At 42.7% G+C, this 19762-nt stretch overlaps 1 protein-coding gene across 1 annotated transcript in view; it reads right to left on the reverse strand.

The window, feature by feature from the left end:
- Positions 1–297: 297 nt before the first annotated feature.
- The window catches only part of LOC135057950 (testis-expressed protein 47-like), a 38830-nt gene continuing 19365 nt past the window's right edge, over positions 298–19762 (reverse strand). Inside the window, exons 4-8 of the mRNA XM_063963645.1 lie at positions 19201–19295; positions 10779–10843; positions 5820–6021; positions 5462–5618; positions 298–561 (exon numbers count right to left, since the gene is read on the reverse strand). Coding sequence (XP_063819715.1) covers positions 503–561; positions 5462–5618; positions 5820–6021; positions 10779–10843; positions 19201–19295 — 578 coding nt within the window. The 3' untranslated portion in view covers positions 298–502. The remainder of the gene's footprint in view (positions 562–5461; positions 5619–5819; positions 6022–10778; positions 10844–19200; positions 19296–19762) is intronic.

Genomic DNA, 19762 nt, shown 5'->3' on the forward strand with positions numbered 1-19762 from the left:
AAAGGTGGTATTTCCAAAAAGTATATATAAAACTGCCCTTACTTTACCAGTCATTATAATATCTACAGGCTCTCTGCAGTGTCTTTCAGCATACTTACTGACAGGAAGTCTTACTGACGAGGTAAAAAAAAAAAATGCTTCCCTCTTTGAGCCATACTGTTACTGTATTTCTACTGTATTATACAGCTTTGTAAATCATTACTTTTTGCATATTTAGCACTAAAAGAAAAAACAGATGTTGACAATGCCAGTGCTGTCAGTATGCATGCCAACCCATTTGTGCAGCCACACTGTTAATAAAGTTAAGTGATAACATCGTTTGGTCCTTTAATGTAAATTGTAAAATGTGAAACCAAAATTGATGGCAATACGCAAGTCCATTGAGTTTGGCCTAAATGGTGCAGCAAGACAAAATTATTGTATTATAATACTTTGGCCTAAACAATCCATAATCTTTGAGCTGAACTGCTGCCTCTGAGATTGGAGCATAAACTTGTGCCTCTCACTGAAGTGATCTTGTCTTCAGGGGTGTTAAGTGAACAGGGGTGGGCCATACACAATCTGTAAAAAACAAGAATATTATAAACTTTAACACCTTCTAAGATTTTTTTTTTCCTTGAAAAAAAAAAAGCATATTTTGTCAGATGATGTAAGAAAACCTGCAATACTGTAGCTAAAGAAACTGTATTTTACCTCATCTTGTACGGGCAGTATGGATGGTGTAATCATGGTTAGCATTACTGCCTCACAGCACTGAGGTCATGGGTTCGATTCCCACTATGGCCCTAACTGTGCGGAGTTTGTAAATTCTCCTCGTACTTGCATGGGTTTCCTCCGGGTACTCCGGTTTCCTCCCACAACCCAAAATTATACTGGTAGGTTAATTGGCTTCCAACTAAATTAACCCTAGCGTGAATGTGTAATGTGTACATGTGGTAGGGAATATAGATTGTAAGCTCCACTGGGGCAGGGACCGATGTGAAAGGGCAAATATTTTCTGTAAAGCGCTGCAGAATATGTGTGCGCTATATAAGTAACTGGTAATAATCTTGTCAAATGACTAAATGGCACATCTATGATGGACAACCTGTAGTTAATGTAACTTTCTGGCAGATGTACTCCTCTTCATGCACACAGGAGTATTATTGTTAAAGCATTTAAATGGAAGGAAATTCCTGTAAAATCTGTGCTGTTCTTCCACAGACCAGTCTAATGTTAGTAGATGAAAGAATGGGACTATGGTGAGGTGGCTAATGAAATAAGCGGCATGCTGGGACAACAACAGACTGTAACAATGCTTCTGTACCTTCCCCATGGATTTCAGGAACCTACACCGTGGACTGGTTTAAGCTGCCAAATACCTGTCCTTTAACCAGATAAATAAGTTGAGAAAAAAAAATCTTATTATTTTCCTACTCCAAAATGTAGTAGCTGTTTACTTTGTCATGAAATATACCCTTTAAAGAGCAGTGGATGCAGCCATTTTGTGAACCAACCCAATATCCATGATAATTCTTTTTTTCAGTTCCATAGGAACCAGTGACATCATTGAGGTACCATGAAAGCAGCCATTTTATAGGGTGTACAGATATTCATGAGAACATTCAATGATATATTTGGTTAAAATTTTCAAAGAAGAAAAGAAAAGAATTGGTCTTTTAGTGGCGCACAGGAGAAAGGTAAGTTTAGTGAAGGTAAGTATTATAAAATATAACTTTTATTTTAATTATTATAAAAAGCCTGCTGTGAAATATATTAAAAAAACACATTCAAACATATAGTGTAACAGACAATACACAAGACATAAATCGTGGGTTAAAATGCAAAAAAATAATAATCACAGTCTGTGTCTGTGTGTGTGTTTATTTGTAGTTCTATAATGGTATTTAGGGTATTATAAACCCTTCTGTCAATTATATGATATCAATTATTATGACCTTTGTGTTGAATAAAGTGCCTCAGTTCTGAAAACACCTTGGTCTTAAGTGTCTTATTTATATTGTACCATTTACAAATGCTATAATATCTTCCCTCTACTGCAGTGTATACGAGTATAGATAGCGCTTTCCCTTTCCAGATGATGTTTATGACTGATAAAGTCATATAATTATATATCACTCAGTGGTGTCTTATAAGTCTCAGTATAAGTTATTTATAATTGTAGTATGTTTAATAATATACCATTGCACCAGATATCCAACACTGTGTGCTAGGTCACTGCTGGCTGGGGTGATCCGAATTTATATGAACAAATATATCAGGTTAGCTGTCTCAGTAGAACGTTAAGCATGTCTTTATGTCAGAACAATGCTATTGCATATAGCTGTATATATATATTCTGATATAATAATCACTGGCACTATTATGGTCACTCCATTATTGTTGCATTCTAAATGTATTTTTATTGTCTTTCCTGGAGTGTCCTGGCCTCTCCTAAAAATGAATAACCCTGCACTATGTTAACAGTGTATGATTCCGGACTAATAGCGTCCTTATTAGATTGTGTTGAATTACATCCACACCACAAATATATCGATCTGTACTTGTATGCAAGGAAAAGGGAGCTCTTATAATGGGAACTTATCCATTTATATGGTTAGTAAAAATGGTTCACAAAAATATTGTGTATCTATTAACGGAGGGCTGAGTATCTCATTTATTCATGAATTCCACAATTTTCAATATTGTTATATATATATATAAAAATAAAAAATTTTATAATGTATATGCTTGCCTGTAGTATAATATTATATTTCAGTGCATTTTTGTGGGTATTACCTGCCAGTATGTGCGCTAACCTGCAGCAGCAGCAGCTGGGTCCAGGCTGCACACTGGAGATCACGTGGAGATCACGTGATGGTTGCAAGCTCTCACACTTGTACCCCAGGATAAGGACTGATACTAGCATTTGCATATAGTCACAGACGCACACTTGTACACCAGGGTAAGGACTGATACTAGCATTGGCATTGGCATATAGTCACAGACGCACACTTGTACACCAGGGTAAGGACTGATACTAGCATTGGCATATAGTCACAGACGCATACTTGTACACTAGGGTAAGGACTGATACTAGCATTTGCACATAGTCACAGACGCACACTTGTACACTAGGGTAAGGACTGATCCTAGCATTTGCACATAGTCACAGACGCCCACTTGTACACTAGGGTAAGGACTGATACTAGCATTTGCACATAGTCACAGACGCACACTTGTACACCAGGGTAAGGACTGATACTAGCATTGGCATAGAGTCACAGACACACACTTGTACACCAGGGTAAGGACTGATACTAGCACTGGCATATAGTCACAGACGCACACTTGTACACCAGGGTAAGGACTGATACTAGAACTGGCATATAGTCACAGACGCACACTTGTACACCAGGGTAAGGACTGATACTAGCACTGGCATATAGTCACAGACGCACATTTGTACACCAGGGTAAGGACTGATACTAGCATTGGCATATTGTCACAGACGCACACTTGTACACCAGGGTAAGGACTGATACTAGCACTGGCATATAGTCACAGATGCACATTTGTACACCAGGGTAAGGACTGATACTAGCATTGGCATATAGTCACAGACGCACACTTGTACACCAGGGTAAGGACTGATACTAGCACTGGCATATAGTCACAGATGCACACTTGTACACCAGGGTAAGGACTTATACTAGCATTGGCATTGGCATATAGTCACAGATGCACACTTGTACACCAGGGTAAGGACTGATACTAGCATTTGCACATAGTCACAGACGCACACTTGTACACCAGGGTAAGGACTGATACTAGCACTGGCATATAGTCACAGACGCACATTTGTACACCAGGGTAAGGACTGATACTAGCATTGGCATATTGTCACAGACGCACACTTGTACACCAGGGTAAGGACTGATACTAGCATTGGCATATTGTCACAGACGCACACTTGTACACCAGGGTAAGGACTGATACTAGCACTGGCATATAGTCACAGATGCATACTTGTACACCAGGGTAAGGACTGATACTAGCATTGGCATATAGTCACAGACGCACACTTGTACACCAGGGTAAGGACTGATACTAGCATTGGCATATTGTCACAGACGCACACTTGTACACCACGGTAAGGACTTATACTAGCATTGGCATATTGTCACAGACGCACACTTGTACACCAGGGTAAGGACTGATACTAGCATTGGCATATTGTCACAGACGCACACTTGTACACCAGGGTAAGGACTGATACTAGCACTGGCATATAGTCACAGATGCACACTTGTACACCAGGGTAAGGACTTATACTAGCATTGGCATTGGCATATAGTCACAGACGCACACTTGTACACCAGGGTAAGGACTGATACTAGCATTTGCACATAGTCACAGACGCACACTTGTACACTAGGGTAAGGACTGATACTAGCATTTGCACATAGTCACAGACGCACACTTGTACACTAGGGTAAGGACTGATACTAGCATTTGCACATAGTCACAGACGCACACTTGTACACCAGGGTAAGGACTGATACTAGCATTGGCATAGAGTCACAGACGCACACTTGTACACCAGGGTAAGGACTGATACTAGCACTGGCATATAGTCACAGACGCACACTTGTACACCAGGGTAAGGATTGATACTAGCATTGGCATAGAGTCACAGACGCACACTTGTACACCAGGGTAAGGACTGATACTAGCACTGGCATATAGTCACAGACGCACACTTGTACACCAGGGTAAGGACTGATACTAGAACTGGCATATAGTCACAGACGCACATTTGTACACCAGGGTAAGGACTGATACTAGCATTGGCATATAGTCGCATATATGGCTTTTCCATTGCAGAAAAAAGATATACCAGTGGGAAAACATAAATAAAATGTTAAAAGATTAATCATGCTCCGATTATCTACATATTTTCATTTATTAATATGAACGGTAACAGCCATAAACTTCAACTGCAGGGGAACAATAACCTTAGAAGACAATTAGCTGCCGTCATTTACCACAGCTAAATGAATCGCCCGGGGCTATCCTATTAGCCCCGACCACTGACACTTATTGAGGTTTTCGTTCAGTCTGCCTGTGCTTAAAACCCACGATCATTGCCGCAGAAACACATAGGCCTGCAGCTATTCGCAGAACCTATGTGTTTCTGCAAGGTAAAAACAGACTATGAAAGGACATCCCGATAATACCATTGGGCAAAGATCATATTAAAAGCCTGTTTTTGCTATGCAGTAAATTACCGCGGGTAATATGATACCGGACAGTGTATCTTGTTTATTATACTGATTGGACTTTTCCAAGCAAAGTGCCTCAGTCAGACTGTTGTTTGTATTTTTGTGATGTTTAGCAAAAATTAAACTCCCAAATATGAGATTGCCATTGTCCCATGTTCTTCCCTCCAGTAAGAAGCCTCTGATGTTTAGAGACCTACCAGAGTCCAGGATGACGTGTAGAGGGGTGTCGTAAATCTGCAGGAACTGTTCAGGTGTGAAGAGATCTTTGCATTGCAGAAGGTGTAGGATGGAAGATTGAGGTACAATTAACTCCGGCACCTTCTCAAACACAGAATCAGGGATGTTTTTGGAGCCCTGTAGAAAGTGAGGAACATGAATAAAATCAGAGCTAAATGTCACAGGGTAACCTTGTGAAAGCTGCTAATGCTGTTAAATAATACAGAAATTAGTTAAGAAGCTTTCAGTACTCATTTAGCTTTGAAAGTTAATTTCCCATGTGATCTTTCCGAGGATTGGTTTTCCTGTAGACCTATTTATCTTTTCCGCTTCACAGACCTTAGGGTATTTGGTGAGATGTTTCCCAATCTTCAATATCTTGGTTAGACACTCACTGATAATACCATCAGTGGCCTCCTCGCTGTACTTATCTCCCAAGTGCTGTCCAGGAACATTCAGGACTTTGTAGCACCATTGGTTGAACAGTCGGTTGGGGATGTTATGAGATATCACCACAATCTTGGGGTCCAGAAGCAGAGCCCTGAAAAACAGAATGCAGTGACATGTAAACAAATTGCAAACATTCTAAATAGGATTACAAAAAAAACCCGCAAAAAACACACAACAACCATGTTCTTTGACAGGTAGACAGACACAAGGCCATCATCTAAAAAAGCAAAAAAACTTAATTATAAAAACATAAAATGAAAATGCGACTAATCAAATAAAAAAAAAACAAGAAATCCCATTTTGTACTTTGTCCTTGCTTTTAATAGAGCATTAGGAGAATGTTCTCAAAATCTACAACAGAGATTAAGTAATTTTTTCCATAGAAAGATGGCATGAGTGAGTGCTCAGCTATTGTAGAGTTCCTATGTAGCTGCTGGTGGCAACATCACAATTACATATGTGGTGAGTTCAAAATTAGTTTAAAGGTGTATACACATGGTGCGATGTTTATTTCTGATTTGACTACAGTATATAGGCCCTCTTCCGGGTTGTTGGGTGGTATTCATGTGACCGCTGGTCAGCTGACCGACAGTCACATGACCTCCTCCACCAGCCCGACGGGTCACTGTCCCGATGGTCGGCATGCCGACCAACAGGGACTATTTCCACTCGTGGGTGTCCACGACACCCATAGAGTGGGAATAGAACCCGTGGCGACCGCAGGTCTCCACCGAGCCCGCAAGGGGCTTGCTGCACTCGCCCCTCCCCGCCGGGATCCCGGCGTCGGTATGCTGCTGGGATCCCGGCGTCTGTAAGCTGACCGGCGGTCAGGAGACCACCGGTCAGCCGTACTACACCCCGGGTTGTTCGCTCGCTAGCTACTTATAGCAGAAATGCAAACGCAAAGCCGCCGCCCTCTGGGAGTGTATCTTAGCATAGCAGAATTGCTAACGAAAGATTAGCAATTCTGCTATTAAGTATTTCCTTGCAGTGTCTGAGTAGCTCCAGACCTACTCCTAGATTGCGATCACCTCAGTCCGTTTAGTTCCTGGTTTGACTTCACAAACACGCCCAGCGTCCAGCCAGCCACTCCTCCGTTTCTCCAGCCACTCCTGCGTTTTTACCTGGCACGCCTGCGTTTTTTAGCACACTCCCTGAAAACGGCCAGTTTCCGCCCAGAAACACCCACTTCCTGTCAATCACGCTACGATCAGCAGAGCGATTGAAAAGCTTCGTTCGCCCGTGAGTAAAATAGCATAGTTTTGTGTAAAAATACTTAGCGTGTGCGCCCTGCTGTGCATACGCATGCGCAGAACTGCCGGATTTTAGCCTATTAGAAAAAATAGCAGCGAGCGAACAACACGGAATGACCACTATAGTCAAAATCGTAAGAAAAGTTAGCACATATCGCACTGTGCGTATACAACTTGCGATACCGATGCACGCTCCCGCGGGTCGGTATCACAAGAAAAAAATAGACTGTGCAGGCAAGGCAATTTTGACTATACTGTGTACTATCTAGTTTCTAGTATTGTATATAGTCAAAATCTCACCTTGTGTACAGACAACATCGGTGGTTCTGGGCTCCGGGGAGTTCAGGGGAAATCGCATAGTCAAAATTGGCACTTAGTCAAAATCTCACCACGTGTACCCGCCTTTAAACCCTTTCATGTAAGAATTATAATAACTAATGCAAGATTATAAAAACACAAGGGGGAGGGGGGGGAGAAAAACTTGTCATGGGATAGAGACAAGCTCACTCTCAGAGAAAATTTTTTTTCTGTCAGGGGGATTTCAAGGCAGAGGCAGAACTCTGGGAGGCAACGGAGTCATCTGCCGCCGGGCTCCTGCTCTGAAGGGGGACACCTCTCCTCCCATTCTGTGACACCATTGAATTAAGTTAATTGATAGCTGCCGCTGTCTTTTCAGTGGCCGACTTCCTCACTGGTCCCTGCACCTTACAAATCACACCCACTTTATTATACTGAATATACACATTTTACAAGTGTCATACCCAGGATTAGAAACCACAACCTATAACACTGGATGCGGCACCTTACTGATGAAGCTGTTTGCTCCTGTATAGGAAATATGAGAATTCTAACTATATGAAGCTACTTCTCTGACAATTACACGTAACTTCATATAGTTAGAATTCTCATGCTTTCTCTACAGGAGCAAATAACTCCATCAGTAAAGTGACTGCTGTTAGTGTAACAGGTCATGGGTTCTAATCCTGGGTATGACTGCTAAGAAATGTGTGATCTAAAATAAAATACAATTAAATGTATAAATATAGTATATAATTTTTTTTTCAGAACACTCCATACACACACACACACACACACACACACACACACACACACACACACACACACACACACACACACATATACACGCACACATATTTATCTTAATATAGGAAATAGGGGGGGGCACCAATATTTATCTTGCCTGCGGGCGACTGTGACGAACTTACGCCACTGTTTCAAGGTACTTAGAACCCCCTCCTCCGCATGCCACTGACTTTGGGGTAAAGTTACAATACACTGATAGTTTTTAAATGAATATTATTGTCCTTTTAAATTCAATGGAGAAAATCACTGTAGATGCATTGGCTTTCAAAAACACTGTATAGTAAATGTAACCCCTTGTGTTTAGAAAATGGGAATAGAGAGCCATTAATGCTTTTGGTGGCCCTCTGCAGAACTATGACCTGAAAAACACCCATTTTCTATCATGTCCCAGCATCTTGGAACCTTTAAGGAGACAAAGGGGGATATTCAATTGTTTGAAATGTCAGTTAGGTGTCTGGTTTTTCCTGTCTAATAGACAGGAAAAAACAGACACCCAACCGACTTTTCAAACAATTGAATTCCTCCCAAAAGAGTATATACACACAGGCTAACTGACACCCTCAGTAGTGCCAAAGCTTGGTACACCGGCCTTACACCACATGGAGTGCCATCTATATGGCATCACCATGACAATGCAGGGAACAGCTTTTTTCTAGTATTCCTTACATTTTGATTTCTGTTACATTTGCGATCTGGAATATTTAAGTACAACAAGCAGTGCCTTAAAACATTCATAGCACTGAAAAGGAAGTAGACCTGCATGAGAGCAGGGCAAAAAAGACTAAAAGTCTGACCCGGGGCACACTTTTTGTATCAATAGATTAAAATTTTACTTTTATTATCACTTAATAAAACTGTAAATTACACAAAATCACTAGGTAATAGTGTAAAGCAAATTTAATGCATGCATAAATATCAGGTCATAAGACCATTCATAAAGATATAATCAAAAATGAATACTAATTAGTGTGGCAGGCCTTTATCTGCCATGAGCGAAAATATTGATCAGTAATGATGCTCTAAGTTTTCATGTGGTAAAGATATTCATAACACATATCAGTAATGTCATATATAAGTATGCTGGTTTACTACAAAACTTAACGAGTACCAATATTTAAATTATGCTCTCTCCCATGGTCTATAACCAATTACCACAATAATAAGGAGAGTGGACTTCCCTGTGCGCAACTATAAACCACCAGATATGATTTAAAAAAAAACTTCCATACACAATTCATATGTACACCATATCATGGATGCAGGTAAATTGAAATCTATATACTTCCAACCCCAATTATGAATAGATAGGGCCGTAGGCCTCCATTTTGGAGAGCACAGCTCTACAGAGAATGATGCACAATTTGTCGTTTGTGTAGAGTTTGTATGGGCATCAAAACATCATTCAGAATTCATATGCGTAGTATACTGTGGATAAATAGAGAGTGCTATATATTGGTATTAAACAAATTCAGTTCAGCATTCATGTAAATCTATACACCACAATATGGATAATAGATAACATTATGTGTCATTCATGATTAATCAAAGTGTGGAGTTGGAAGGTATTACATATCGTTGATTTCAGTTCAAAATTCATATCAATCAATACACCACCATATGAAAGCAGGTGGATGACATTGCACGTTGTTCCTGCTTAATTTCATCACCGTGTGGAGTTTGTATGTGCTTGAAACCACAACTAAACATGAATAAACAGTGACTTTCTTCATGAAGAATACCCCTCAACGGGAAATAGTACACAGTTTTGAATACCCTATATCAATGTTTTAGGTTCAGCATTGAAAATAATTCTCAAAATGTTTTCTTGAATAAGGTAGACATTGCACGTTATTCATGCTTAATTTCATCCCTGTGGGGAGTTTGTGTGTGCTTCAAGCCACAACTGGAAATGAGTAAACAGTGACTTTCTTCATGAGGAATATCCCTCAACAGGAAATAGTACACATTTTTGAATACCCTATATCAATGTTTTAGATTCAGTATTGAAAATAATTCTCAAAATATTCTCTTAAATAAGATAGAAAAGAATACCGGAGTATTTGGATAAAGGTCTGCCACACTAATTAGTATTCATTTTTGATTATATCTTTATGAATGGTCTTATGACCTGATATTTATGCATGCATTAAATTTGTTTTACACTATTACCTAGTGATTTTGTGTAATTGACAGTTTTATTAAGTGATAATAAAAGTTAAATTTGAATCTATTAATACAAAAAGTGTGCCCCGGGTCAGACTTTTAGTCTTCTTTGCCCTGCTCTCTTGCAGATCTACTTCCTTTTCAGTTTATTGAACTAATTTCCCGGGAGCACCACCAACCCAGTGCCATAGGTATTACACTAATTGAGCCTTTATGTTGGTCTAGACATTATTGAGTAACTCCTAGCGAGTTGAAATTTTCTGTGGCGACTTTCCACAGGTCTAGTGCGGTTTCAAATTCTTTTGTTTAACATTCATAGCACGCTCACCTGTCTCCTTGTTTTTTCATTCTTTTAAGATCCCTCAGCACACAGTACAGGACATCTCCACTAGACTAAAATACAAAGAATGTCAGAGATGTATATTCGGCCTGCCCAACTACCACACATCATCCTTTGTTACACAGCTGTATGCATTTCCCATTAATACATCCAGAAACAATGACCTACTGATAATATATTTCATGTATGTAGCACTCTAGGAGCAGGCAGCAATGATGTTAAGATGGGCAGTGACAGGGACATTTGTTTATGGTGCAGAAGATAAGTTTATAACATCCATAACATTAGAGAGTTTGTATCTGAGATGAGGCATATGGACTCGGCTCCCTGGGGAAGTGACAACAGTATAGCAGGCCTGGCACTTCCTCAGTCTGTAGGGGAATTCCCTCCAACACCCACACTGACCCAGGTCACCCTCATTGTGAGACAGTCCCCTCAAATTGGGACTGTCTTATGAAATGGTATGTTTAGGTGGTATGCTCTAGGATAGGCTAATACTTGTATTATATACATAAATCTATCCCACTACATGCAGTTCCTTCTTTGAAGTGAAGGGTTTGAATATGTATAGAGCCCTAAGCTTGGTTTGCCAGTTCCATTGAGCAGGCAATATATCTGTAGTGCATCGGCAGGTGTGCACACCCGGTATGTCTGCCTGTGTGTACTGGCGACCCACCAATTGCCCATATACTGGCTGCAGGGACAGACATCAGAGCTGGCCAGGCAATTTCAAATGCCCACCCAGTTGTGACATCAGGACACACACATTGACTGGCCGATTGGTAAGTGTGTATGATTAACAATTTGCCTGCTATGCAGGCAAAAGCAAAGCTGTCGGTGGATCTGTCGGCATAGCGTGTACCCAGCCTTAGACAGGAAAGCTATGACAACACATTGCCTTCAGGGCTTAAAGTTCCTCACAGTGCACCCATTTACATACATTAAGGTCAGACACTTTATTAGCTGCTCATGAGAATGCAACATACTGTATGTGCTCATCAGCAGCTAGTGACATCACTGATATATGAATTGATAAACTGAATTAGTTCACAAAAAGTCCACTGTGATGTGTGTTAGGGACTGTTTGTTAGAGGGTCACCACCTTACACAAAGCCTCACTTCAGAGGGTATTGTCAGGGTAGATTTGGTCTTAAACCATCAAACAGTGCCTGTGTCACTGGGACAGTCCCAGATTTCTCCTCCCTAAAATTAGAGATGAGCGGGTTCGGTTTCTCTGAATCCGAACCCGCCAGAACTTCATGTTTTTTTTCACGGGTCCGAGCGACTCGGATCTTCCCGCCTTGCTCGGTTAACCCGAGCGCGCCCGAACGTCATCATGACGCTGTCGGATTCTCGCGAGGCTCGGATTCTATCGCGAGACTCGGATTCTATATAAGGAGCCCGCGTCGCCGCCATTTTCACACGTGCATTGAGATTGATAGGGAGAGGACGTGGCTGGCGTCCTCTCCGTTTAGAATTAGAATAGATTAGAGAGACACTTGATTTACTAATTTTGGGGAGCATTAGGAGTACTCAGTAGTGTACAGTGCAGAGTTTTGCTGATAGTGACCAGTGACCACCACTTTTATTTATAATCCGTTCTCTGCCTGAAAAAAGCGATACACAGCACACAGTGACTCAGTCACATACCATATCTGTGTGCACTGCTCAGGCTCAGGCCAGTGTGCTGCATCATCTATTATCTATATATAATATTATATATATCTGTCTGACTGCTCAGCTCACACAGCTTATAATTGTGGGGGAGACTGGGGAGCACTACTGCAGTGCCAGTTATAGGTTATAGCAGGAGCCAGGAGTACATAATATATTATATAGTGAGTGACCACCAGACACACAGTGCAGTTTATTTAATATATCCGTTCTCTGCCTGAAAAAAGCGATACACACAGTGACTCAGTCAGTCACATACCATATCTGTGTGCACTGCTCAGGCTCAGGCCAGTGTGCTGCATCATCTATATATATATTATATATCTGTCTGACTGCTCAGCTCACACAGCTTATAATTGTGGGGGAGACTGGGGAGCACTACTGCAGTGCCAGTTATAGGTTATAGCAGGAGCCAGGAGTACATAATATTATATTAAAATTAAACAGTGCACACTTTTGCTGCAGGAGTGCCACTGCCAGTGTGACTAGTGACCAGTGACCTGACCACCAGTATATAATATTAGTAGTATACTATCTCTTTATCAACCAGTCTATATATTAGCAGCAGACACAGTACAGTGCGGTAGTTCACGGCTGTGGCTACCTCTGTGTCGGCACTCGGCAGCCCGTCCATAATTGTATATACCACCTAACCGTGGTTTTTTTTCCTTTCTTTATACATACATACTAGTTACGAGTATACTATCTCTTTATCAACCAGTCTATATATTAGCAGCAGACACAGTACAGTGCGGTAGTTCACGGCTGTGGCTACCTCTGTGTCGGCACTCGGCAGCCCGTCCATAATTGTATATACCACCTAACCGTGGTTTTTTTTTCTTTCTTTATACATACATACTAGTTACGAGTATACTATCTCTTTAGCAACCAGTCTATATATTAGCAGCAGACACAGTACAGTGCGGTAGTTCACGGCTGTGGCTACCTCTGTGTCGGCACTCGGCAGCCCGTCCATAATTGTATATACCACCTAACCGTGGTTTTTTTTTCTTTCTTTATACATACATACTAGTTACGAGTATACTATCTCTTTATCAACCAGTCTATATATTAGCAGCAGACACAGTACAGTGCGGTAGTTCACGGCTGTGGCTACCTCTGTGTCGGCACTCGGCAGCCCGTCCATAATTGTATATACCACCTAACCGTGTTTTTTTTTTTCTTTCTTTATACATACATACTAGTTACGAGTATACTATCTCTTTATCAACCAGTCTATATATTAGCAGCAGACACAGTACAGTGCGGTAGTTCACGGCTGTGGCTACCTCTGTGTCGGCACTCGGCAGCCCGTCCATAATTGTATATACCACCTAACCGTGGTTTTTTTTTCTTTCTTTATACATACATACAAGTTACGAGTATACTATCTCTTTATCAACCAGTCTATATATTAGCAGCAGACACAGTACAGTGCGGTAGTTCACGGCTGTGGCTACCTCTGTGTCGGCACTCGGCAGCCCGTCCATAATTGTATATACCACCTAACCGTGGTTTTTTTTTCTTTCTTTATACATACATACTAGTTACGAGTATACTATCTCTTTATCAACCAGTCTATATATTAGCAGCAGACACAGTACAGTGCGGTAGTTCACGGCTGTGGCTACCTCTGTGTCGGCACTCGGCAGCCCGTCCATAATTGTATATACCACCTAACCGTGGTTTTTTTTTCTTTCTTTATACATACATACTAGTTACGAGTATACTATCTCTTTATCAACCAGTCTATATATTAGCAGCAGACACAGTACAGTGCGGTAGTTCACGGCTGTGGCTACCTCTGTGTCGGCACTCGGCAACCCGTCCATAATTGTATATACCACCTAACCGTGGTTTTTTTTTCTTTCTTTATACATACATACTAGTTACGAGTATACTATCTCTTTATCAACCAGTCTATATATTAGCAGCAGACACAGTACAGTGCGGTAGTTCACGGCTGTGGCTACCTCTGTGTCGGCACTCGGCAGCCCGTCCATAATTGTATATACCACCTAACCGTGGTTTTTTTTTCTTTCTTTATACATACATACTAGTTACGAGTATACTATCTCTTTATCAACCAGTCTATATATTAGCAGCAGACACAGTACAGTGCGGTAGTTCACGGCTGTGGCTACCTCTGTGTCGGCACTCGGCAGCCCGTCCATAATTGTATATACCACCTAACCGTGGTTTTTTTTTTCTTTCTTTATACATACATACTAGTTACGAGTATACTATCTCTTTATCAACCAGTCTATATATTAGCAGCAGACACAGTACAGTGCGGTAGTTCACGGCTGTGGCTACCTCTGTGTCGGCACTCGGCAGCCCGTCCATAATTGTATACTAGTATCCAATCCATCCATCTCCATTGTTTACCTGAGGTGCCTTTTAGTTGTGCCTATTAAAATATGGAGAACAAAAATGTTGAGGTTCCAAAATTAGGGAAAGATCAAGATCCACTTCCACCTCGTGCTGAAGCTGCTGCCACTAGTCATGGCCGAGACGATGAAATGCCAGCAACGTCGTCTGCCAAGGCCGATGCCCAATGGCATAGTACAGAGCATGTCAAAACCAAAACACCAAATATCAGTAAAAAAAGGACTCCAAAACCTAAAATAAAATTGTCGGAGGAGAAGCGTAAACTTGCCAATATGCCATTTACCACACGGAGTGGCAAGGAACGGCTGAGGCCCTGGCCTATGTTCATGGCTAGTGGTTCAGCTTCACATGAGGATGGAAGCACTCAGCCTCTCGCTAGAAAACTGAAAAGACTCAAGCTGGCAAAAGCACCGCAAAGAACTGTGCGTTCTTTGAAATCCCAAATCCACAAGGAGAGTCCAATTGTGTCGGTTGCGATGCCTGACCTTCCCAACACTGGACGTGAAGAGCATGCGCCTTCCACCATTTGCACGCCCCCTGCAAGTGCTGGAAGGAGCACCCGCAGTCCAGTTCCTGATAGTCAGATTGAAGATGTCAGTGTTGAAGTACACCAGGATGAGGAGGATATGGGTGTTGCTGGCGCTGGGGAGGAAATTGACCAGGAGGATTCTGATGGTGAGGTGGTTTGTTTAAGTCAGGCACCCGGGGAGACACCTGTTGTCCGTGGGAGGAATATGGCCGTTGACATGCCAGGTGAAAATACCAAAAAAATCAGCTCTTCGGTGTGGAGGTATTTCACCAGAAATGCGGACAACAGGTGTCAAGCCGTGTGTTCCCTTTGTCAAGCTGTAATAAGTAGGGGTAAGGACGTTAACCACCTCGGAACATCCTCCCTTATACGTCACCTGCAGCGCATTCATAATAAGTCAGTGACAAGTTCAAAAACTTTGGGTGACAGCGGAAGCAGTCCACTGACCAGTAAATCCCTTCCTCTTGTAACCAAGCTCACGCAAACCACCCCACCAACTCCCTCAGTGTCAATTTCCTCCTTCCCCAGGAATGCCAATAGTCCTGCAGGCCATGTCACTGGCAATTCTGACGAGTCCTCTCCTGCCTGGGATTCCTCCGATGCATCCTTGCGTGTAACGCCTACTGCTGCTGGCGCTGCTGTTGTTGCCGCTGGGAGTCGATGGTCATCCCAGAGGGGAAGTCGTAAGCCCACTTGTACTACTTCCAGTAAGCAATTGACTGTTCAACAGTCCTTTGCGAGGAAGATGAAATATCACAGCAGTCATCCTACTGCAAAGCGGATAACTGAGTCCTTGACAACTATGTTGGTGTTAGACGTGCGTCCGGTATCCGCCGTTAGTTCACAGGGAACTAGACAATTTATTGAGGCAGTGTGCCCCCGTTACCAAATACCATCTAGGTTCCACTTCTCTAGGCAGGCGATACCGAGAATGTACACGGACGTCAGAAAAAGACTCACCAGTGTCCTAAAAAATGCAGTTGTACCCAATGTCCACTTAACCACGGACATGTGGACAAGTGGAGCAGGGCAGGGTCAGGACTATATGACTGTGACAGCCCACTGGGTAGATGTATGGACTCCCGCCGCAAGAACAGCAGCGGCGGCACCAGTAGCAGCATCTCGCAAACGCCAACTCTTTCCTAGGCAGGCTACGCTTTGTATCACCGCTTTCCAGAATACGCACACAGCTGAAAACCTCTTACGGCAACTGAGGAAGATCATCGCGGAATGGCTTACCCCAATTGGACTCTCCTGTGGATTTGTGGCATCGGACAACGCCAGCAATATTGTGTGTGCATTAAATATGGGCAAATTCCAGCACGTCCCATGTTTTGCACATACCTTGAATTTGGTGGTGCAGAATTTTTTAAAAAACGACAGGGGCGTGCAAGAGATGCTGTCGGTGGCCAGAAAAATTGCGGGACACTTTCGGCGTACAGGCACCACGCACAGAAGACTGGAGCACCACCAAAAACTACTGAACCTGCCCTGCCATCATCTGAAGCAAGAAGTGGTAACGAGGTGGAATTCAACCCTCTATATGCTTCAGAGGTTGGAGGAGCAGCAAAAGGCCATTCAAGCCTATACAATTGAGCACGATATAGGAGATGGAATGCACCTGTCTCAAGTGCAGTGGAGAATGATTTCAACGTTGTGCAAGGTTCTGATGCCCTTTGAACTTGCCACACGTGAAGTCAGTTCAGACACTGCCAGCCTGAGTCAGGTCATTCCCCTCATCAGGCTTTTGCAGAAGAAGCTGGAGGCATTGAAGAAGGAGCTAAAAGGGAGCGATTCCGCTAGGCATGTGGGACTTGTGGATGCAGCCCTTAATTCGCTTAACAAGGATTCACGGGTGGTCAATCTGTTGAAATCAGAGCACTACATTTTGGCCACCGTGCTCGATCCTAGATTTAAAGCCTACCTTGGATCTCTCTTTCCGGCAGACACAGGTCTGCTGGGGTTGAAAGACCTGCTGGTGACAAAATTGTCAAGTCAAGCGGAACGCGACCTGTCAACATCTCCTCCTTCACATTCTCCCGCAACTGGGGGTGCGAGGAAAAGGCTCAGAATTCCGAGCCCACCCGCTGGCGGTGATGCAGGGCAGTCTGGAGCGACTGCTGATGCTGACATCTGGTCCGGACTGAAGGACCTGACAACGATTACGGACATGTCGTCTACTGTCACTGCATATGATTCTCTCAACATTGATAGAATGGTGGAGGATTATATGAGTGACCGCATCCAAGTAGGCACGTCACACAGTCCGTACTTATACTGGCAGGAAAAAGAGGCAATTTGGAGGCCCTTGCACAAACTGGCTTTATTCTACCTAAGTTGCCCTCCCACAAGTGTGTACTCCGAAAGAGTGTTTAGTGCCGCCGCTCACCTTGTCAGCAATCGGCGTACGAGGTTACATCCAGAAAATGTGGAGAAGATGATGTTCATTAAAATGAATTATAATCAATTCCTCCGCGGAGACATTGACCAGCAACAATTGCCTCCACAAAGTACACAGGGAGCTGAGATGGTGGATTCCAGTGGGGACGAATTGATAATCTGTGAGGAGGGGGATGTACACGGTGATATATCGGAGGGTGAAGATGAGGTGGACATCTTGCCTCTGTAGAGCCAGTTTGTGCAAGGAGAGATTAATTGCTTCTTTTTTGGGGGGGGTCCAAACCAACCCGTCATATCAGTCACAGTCGTGTGGCAGACCCTGTCACTGAAATGATGGGTTGGTTAAAGTGTGCATGTCCTGTTTTGTTTATACAACATAAGGGTGGGTGGGAGGGCCCAAGGACAATTCCATCTTGCACCTCTTTTTTCTTTTCTTTTTCTTTGCATCATGTGCTGATTGGGGAGGGTTTTTTTGGAAGGGCCATCCTGCGTGACACTGCAGTGCCACTCCTAGATGGGCCCGGTGTTTGTGTCGGCCACTAGGGTCGCTAATCTTACTCACACAGTCAGCTACCTCATTGCGCCTCTTTTTTTCTTTGCGTCATGTGCTGTTTGGGGAGGGTTTTTTGGAAGGGACATCCTGCGTGACACTGCAGTGCCACTCCTAGATGGGCCCGGTGTTTGTGTCGGCCACTAGGGTCGCTTATCTTACTCACACAGCGACCTCGGTGCAAATTTTAGGACTAAAAATAATATTGTGAGGTGTGAGGTATTCAGAATAGACTGAAAATGAGTGTAAATTATGGTTTTTGAGGTTAATAATACTTTGGGATCAAAATGACCCCCAAATTCTATGATTTAAGCTGTTTTTTAGTGTTTTTTGAAAAAAACACCCGAATCCAAAACACACCCGAATCCGACAAAAAAAATTCGGTGAGGTTTTGCCAAAACGCGGTCGAACCCAAAACACGGCCGCGGAACCGAACCCAAAACCAAAACACAAAACCCGAAAAATTTCAGGCGCTCATCTCTACCTAAAATAAGCCTAGCTCCTGTGTCCAGACATAGTATAAGCAGAACTGGACACTGTCTGGGTGTGTTCGGGGCCTGTCCTCAGTTGGCCTGATTTTGCAATAGGCAATGTGGGTAGATACTGCATGTACTTATCAACAGGCAAAACATTGACCAAGTAACTAACAGCCAGTGAATTTTCTCATGGATGGAAGCCTGTCCTTAGATGTCAAATACAAGTACCGTACATTTGTTTGCTGACTGTGTGTGCTTAATTAACAGCTGTCACATTGCTCATTATTAAAGGGGTTCACAAAGGTAAATTAAGTGTAGTTTGGGGGGTAACTCTCCTGTCTGTGAAGATAAGAATATATTGCAGGAAGAAACATATATAGTTTATATTACCTCAAGAACATGGATGGTGTATGCAGGATACAGAAGCAGGAGGCCAGTAACATTTTCTCCCTGGTGATATCGTTGAAACTGCTGCTCCCAGTATTCTGTTGGAGAGAATAAGCATTATAGTCCTTTCTTACCTCTTCCGGGAGGGTAGGGGTTTCTGTCATAGTCTATCAATAGTCATAAACACCATCAGAGGTTACAGCAACAATACCTTGGCCAGTGCCGTAGAAGCTTGGCTCACATTCTGTCAAGCTTACAGCCTTGGGTGATAACTGTAACCTCCATCAGGAAGCAATATGATCTGGCAAATAATAATGATTAAAAAAAATGTGTATGTAGCTGGGGCTCCTCTTCCAGATTACTTTGAACACAAATGACACCTACCCATGTAGGTCAGTGTCTCAGGTGGTGGGTGTTGCGTTTAAGACAGAAATGGTCTCCCCCTGGGCATGCCTGACGAGCAATATGTCAGCAGTTTGCAGTTGTGTCGAGATGCCATCATGTCGATGTCTGGCAGGCCCCATCGGAGAATCAGGAGCTGAAAGACGTTAGTGTGTAAGGCCCA

The sequence above is a fragment of the Pseudophryne corroboree genome, chromosome 3 (genome assembly GCF_028390025.1).
Source record: "Pseudophryne corroboree isolate aPseCor3 chromosome 3, aPseCor3.hap2, whole genome shotgun sequence".
NCBI classification, from domain to species: domain Eukaryota; kingdom Metazoa; phylum Chordata; class Amphibia; order Anura; family Myobatrachidae; genus Pseudophryne; species Pseudophryne corroboree.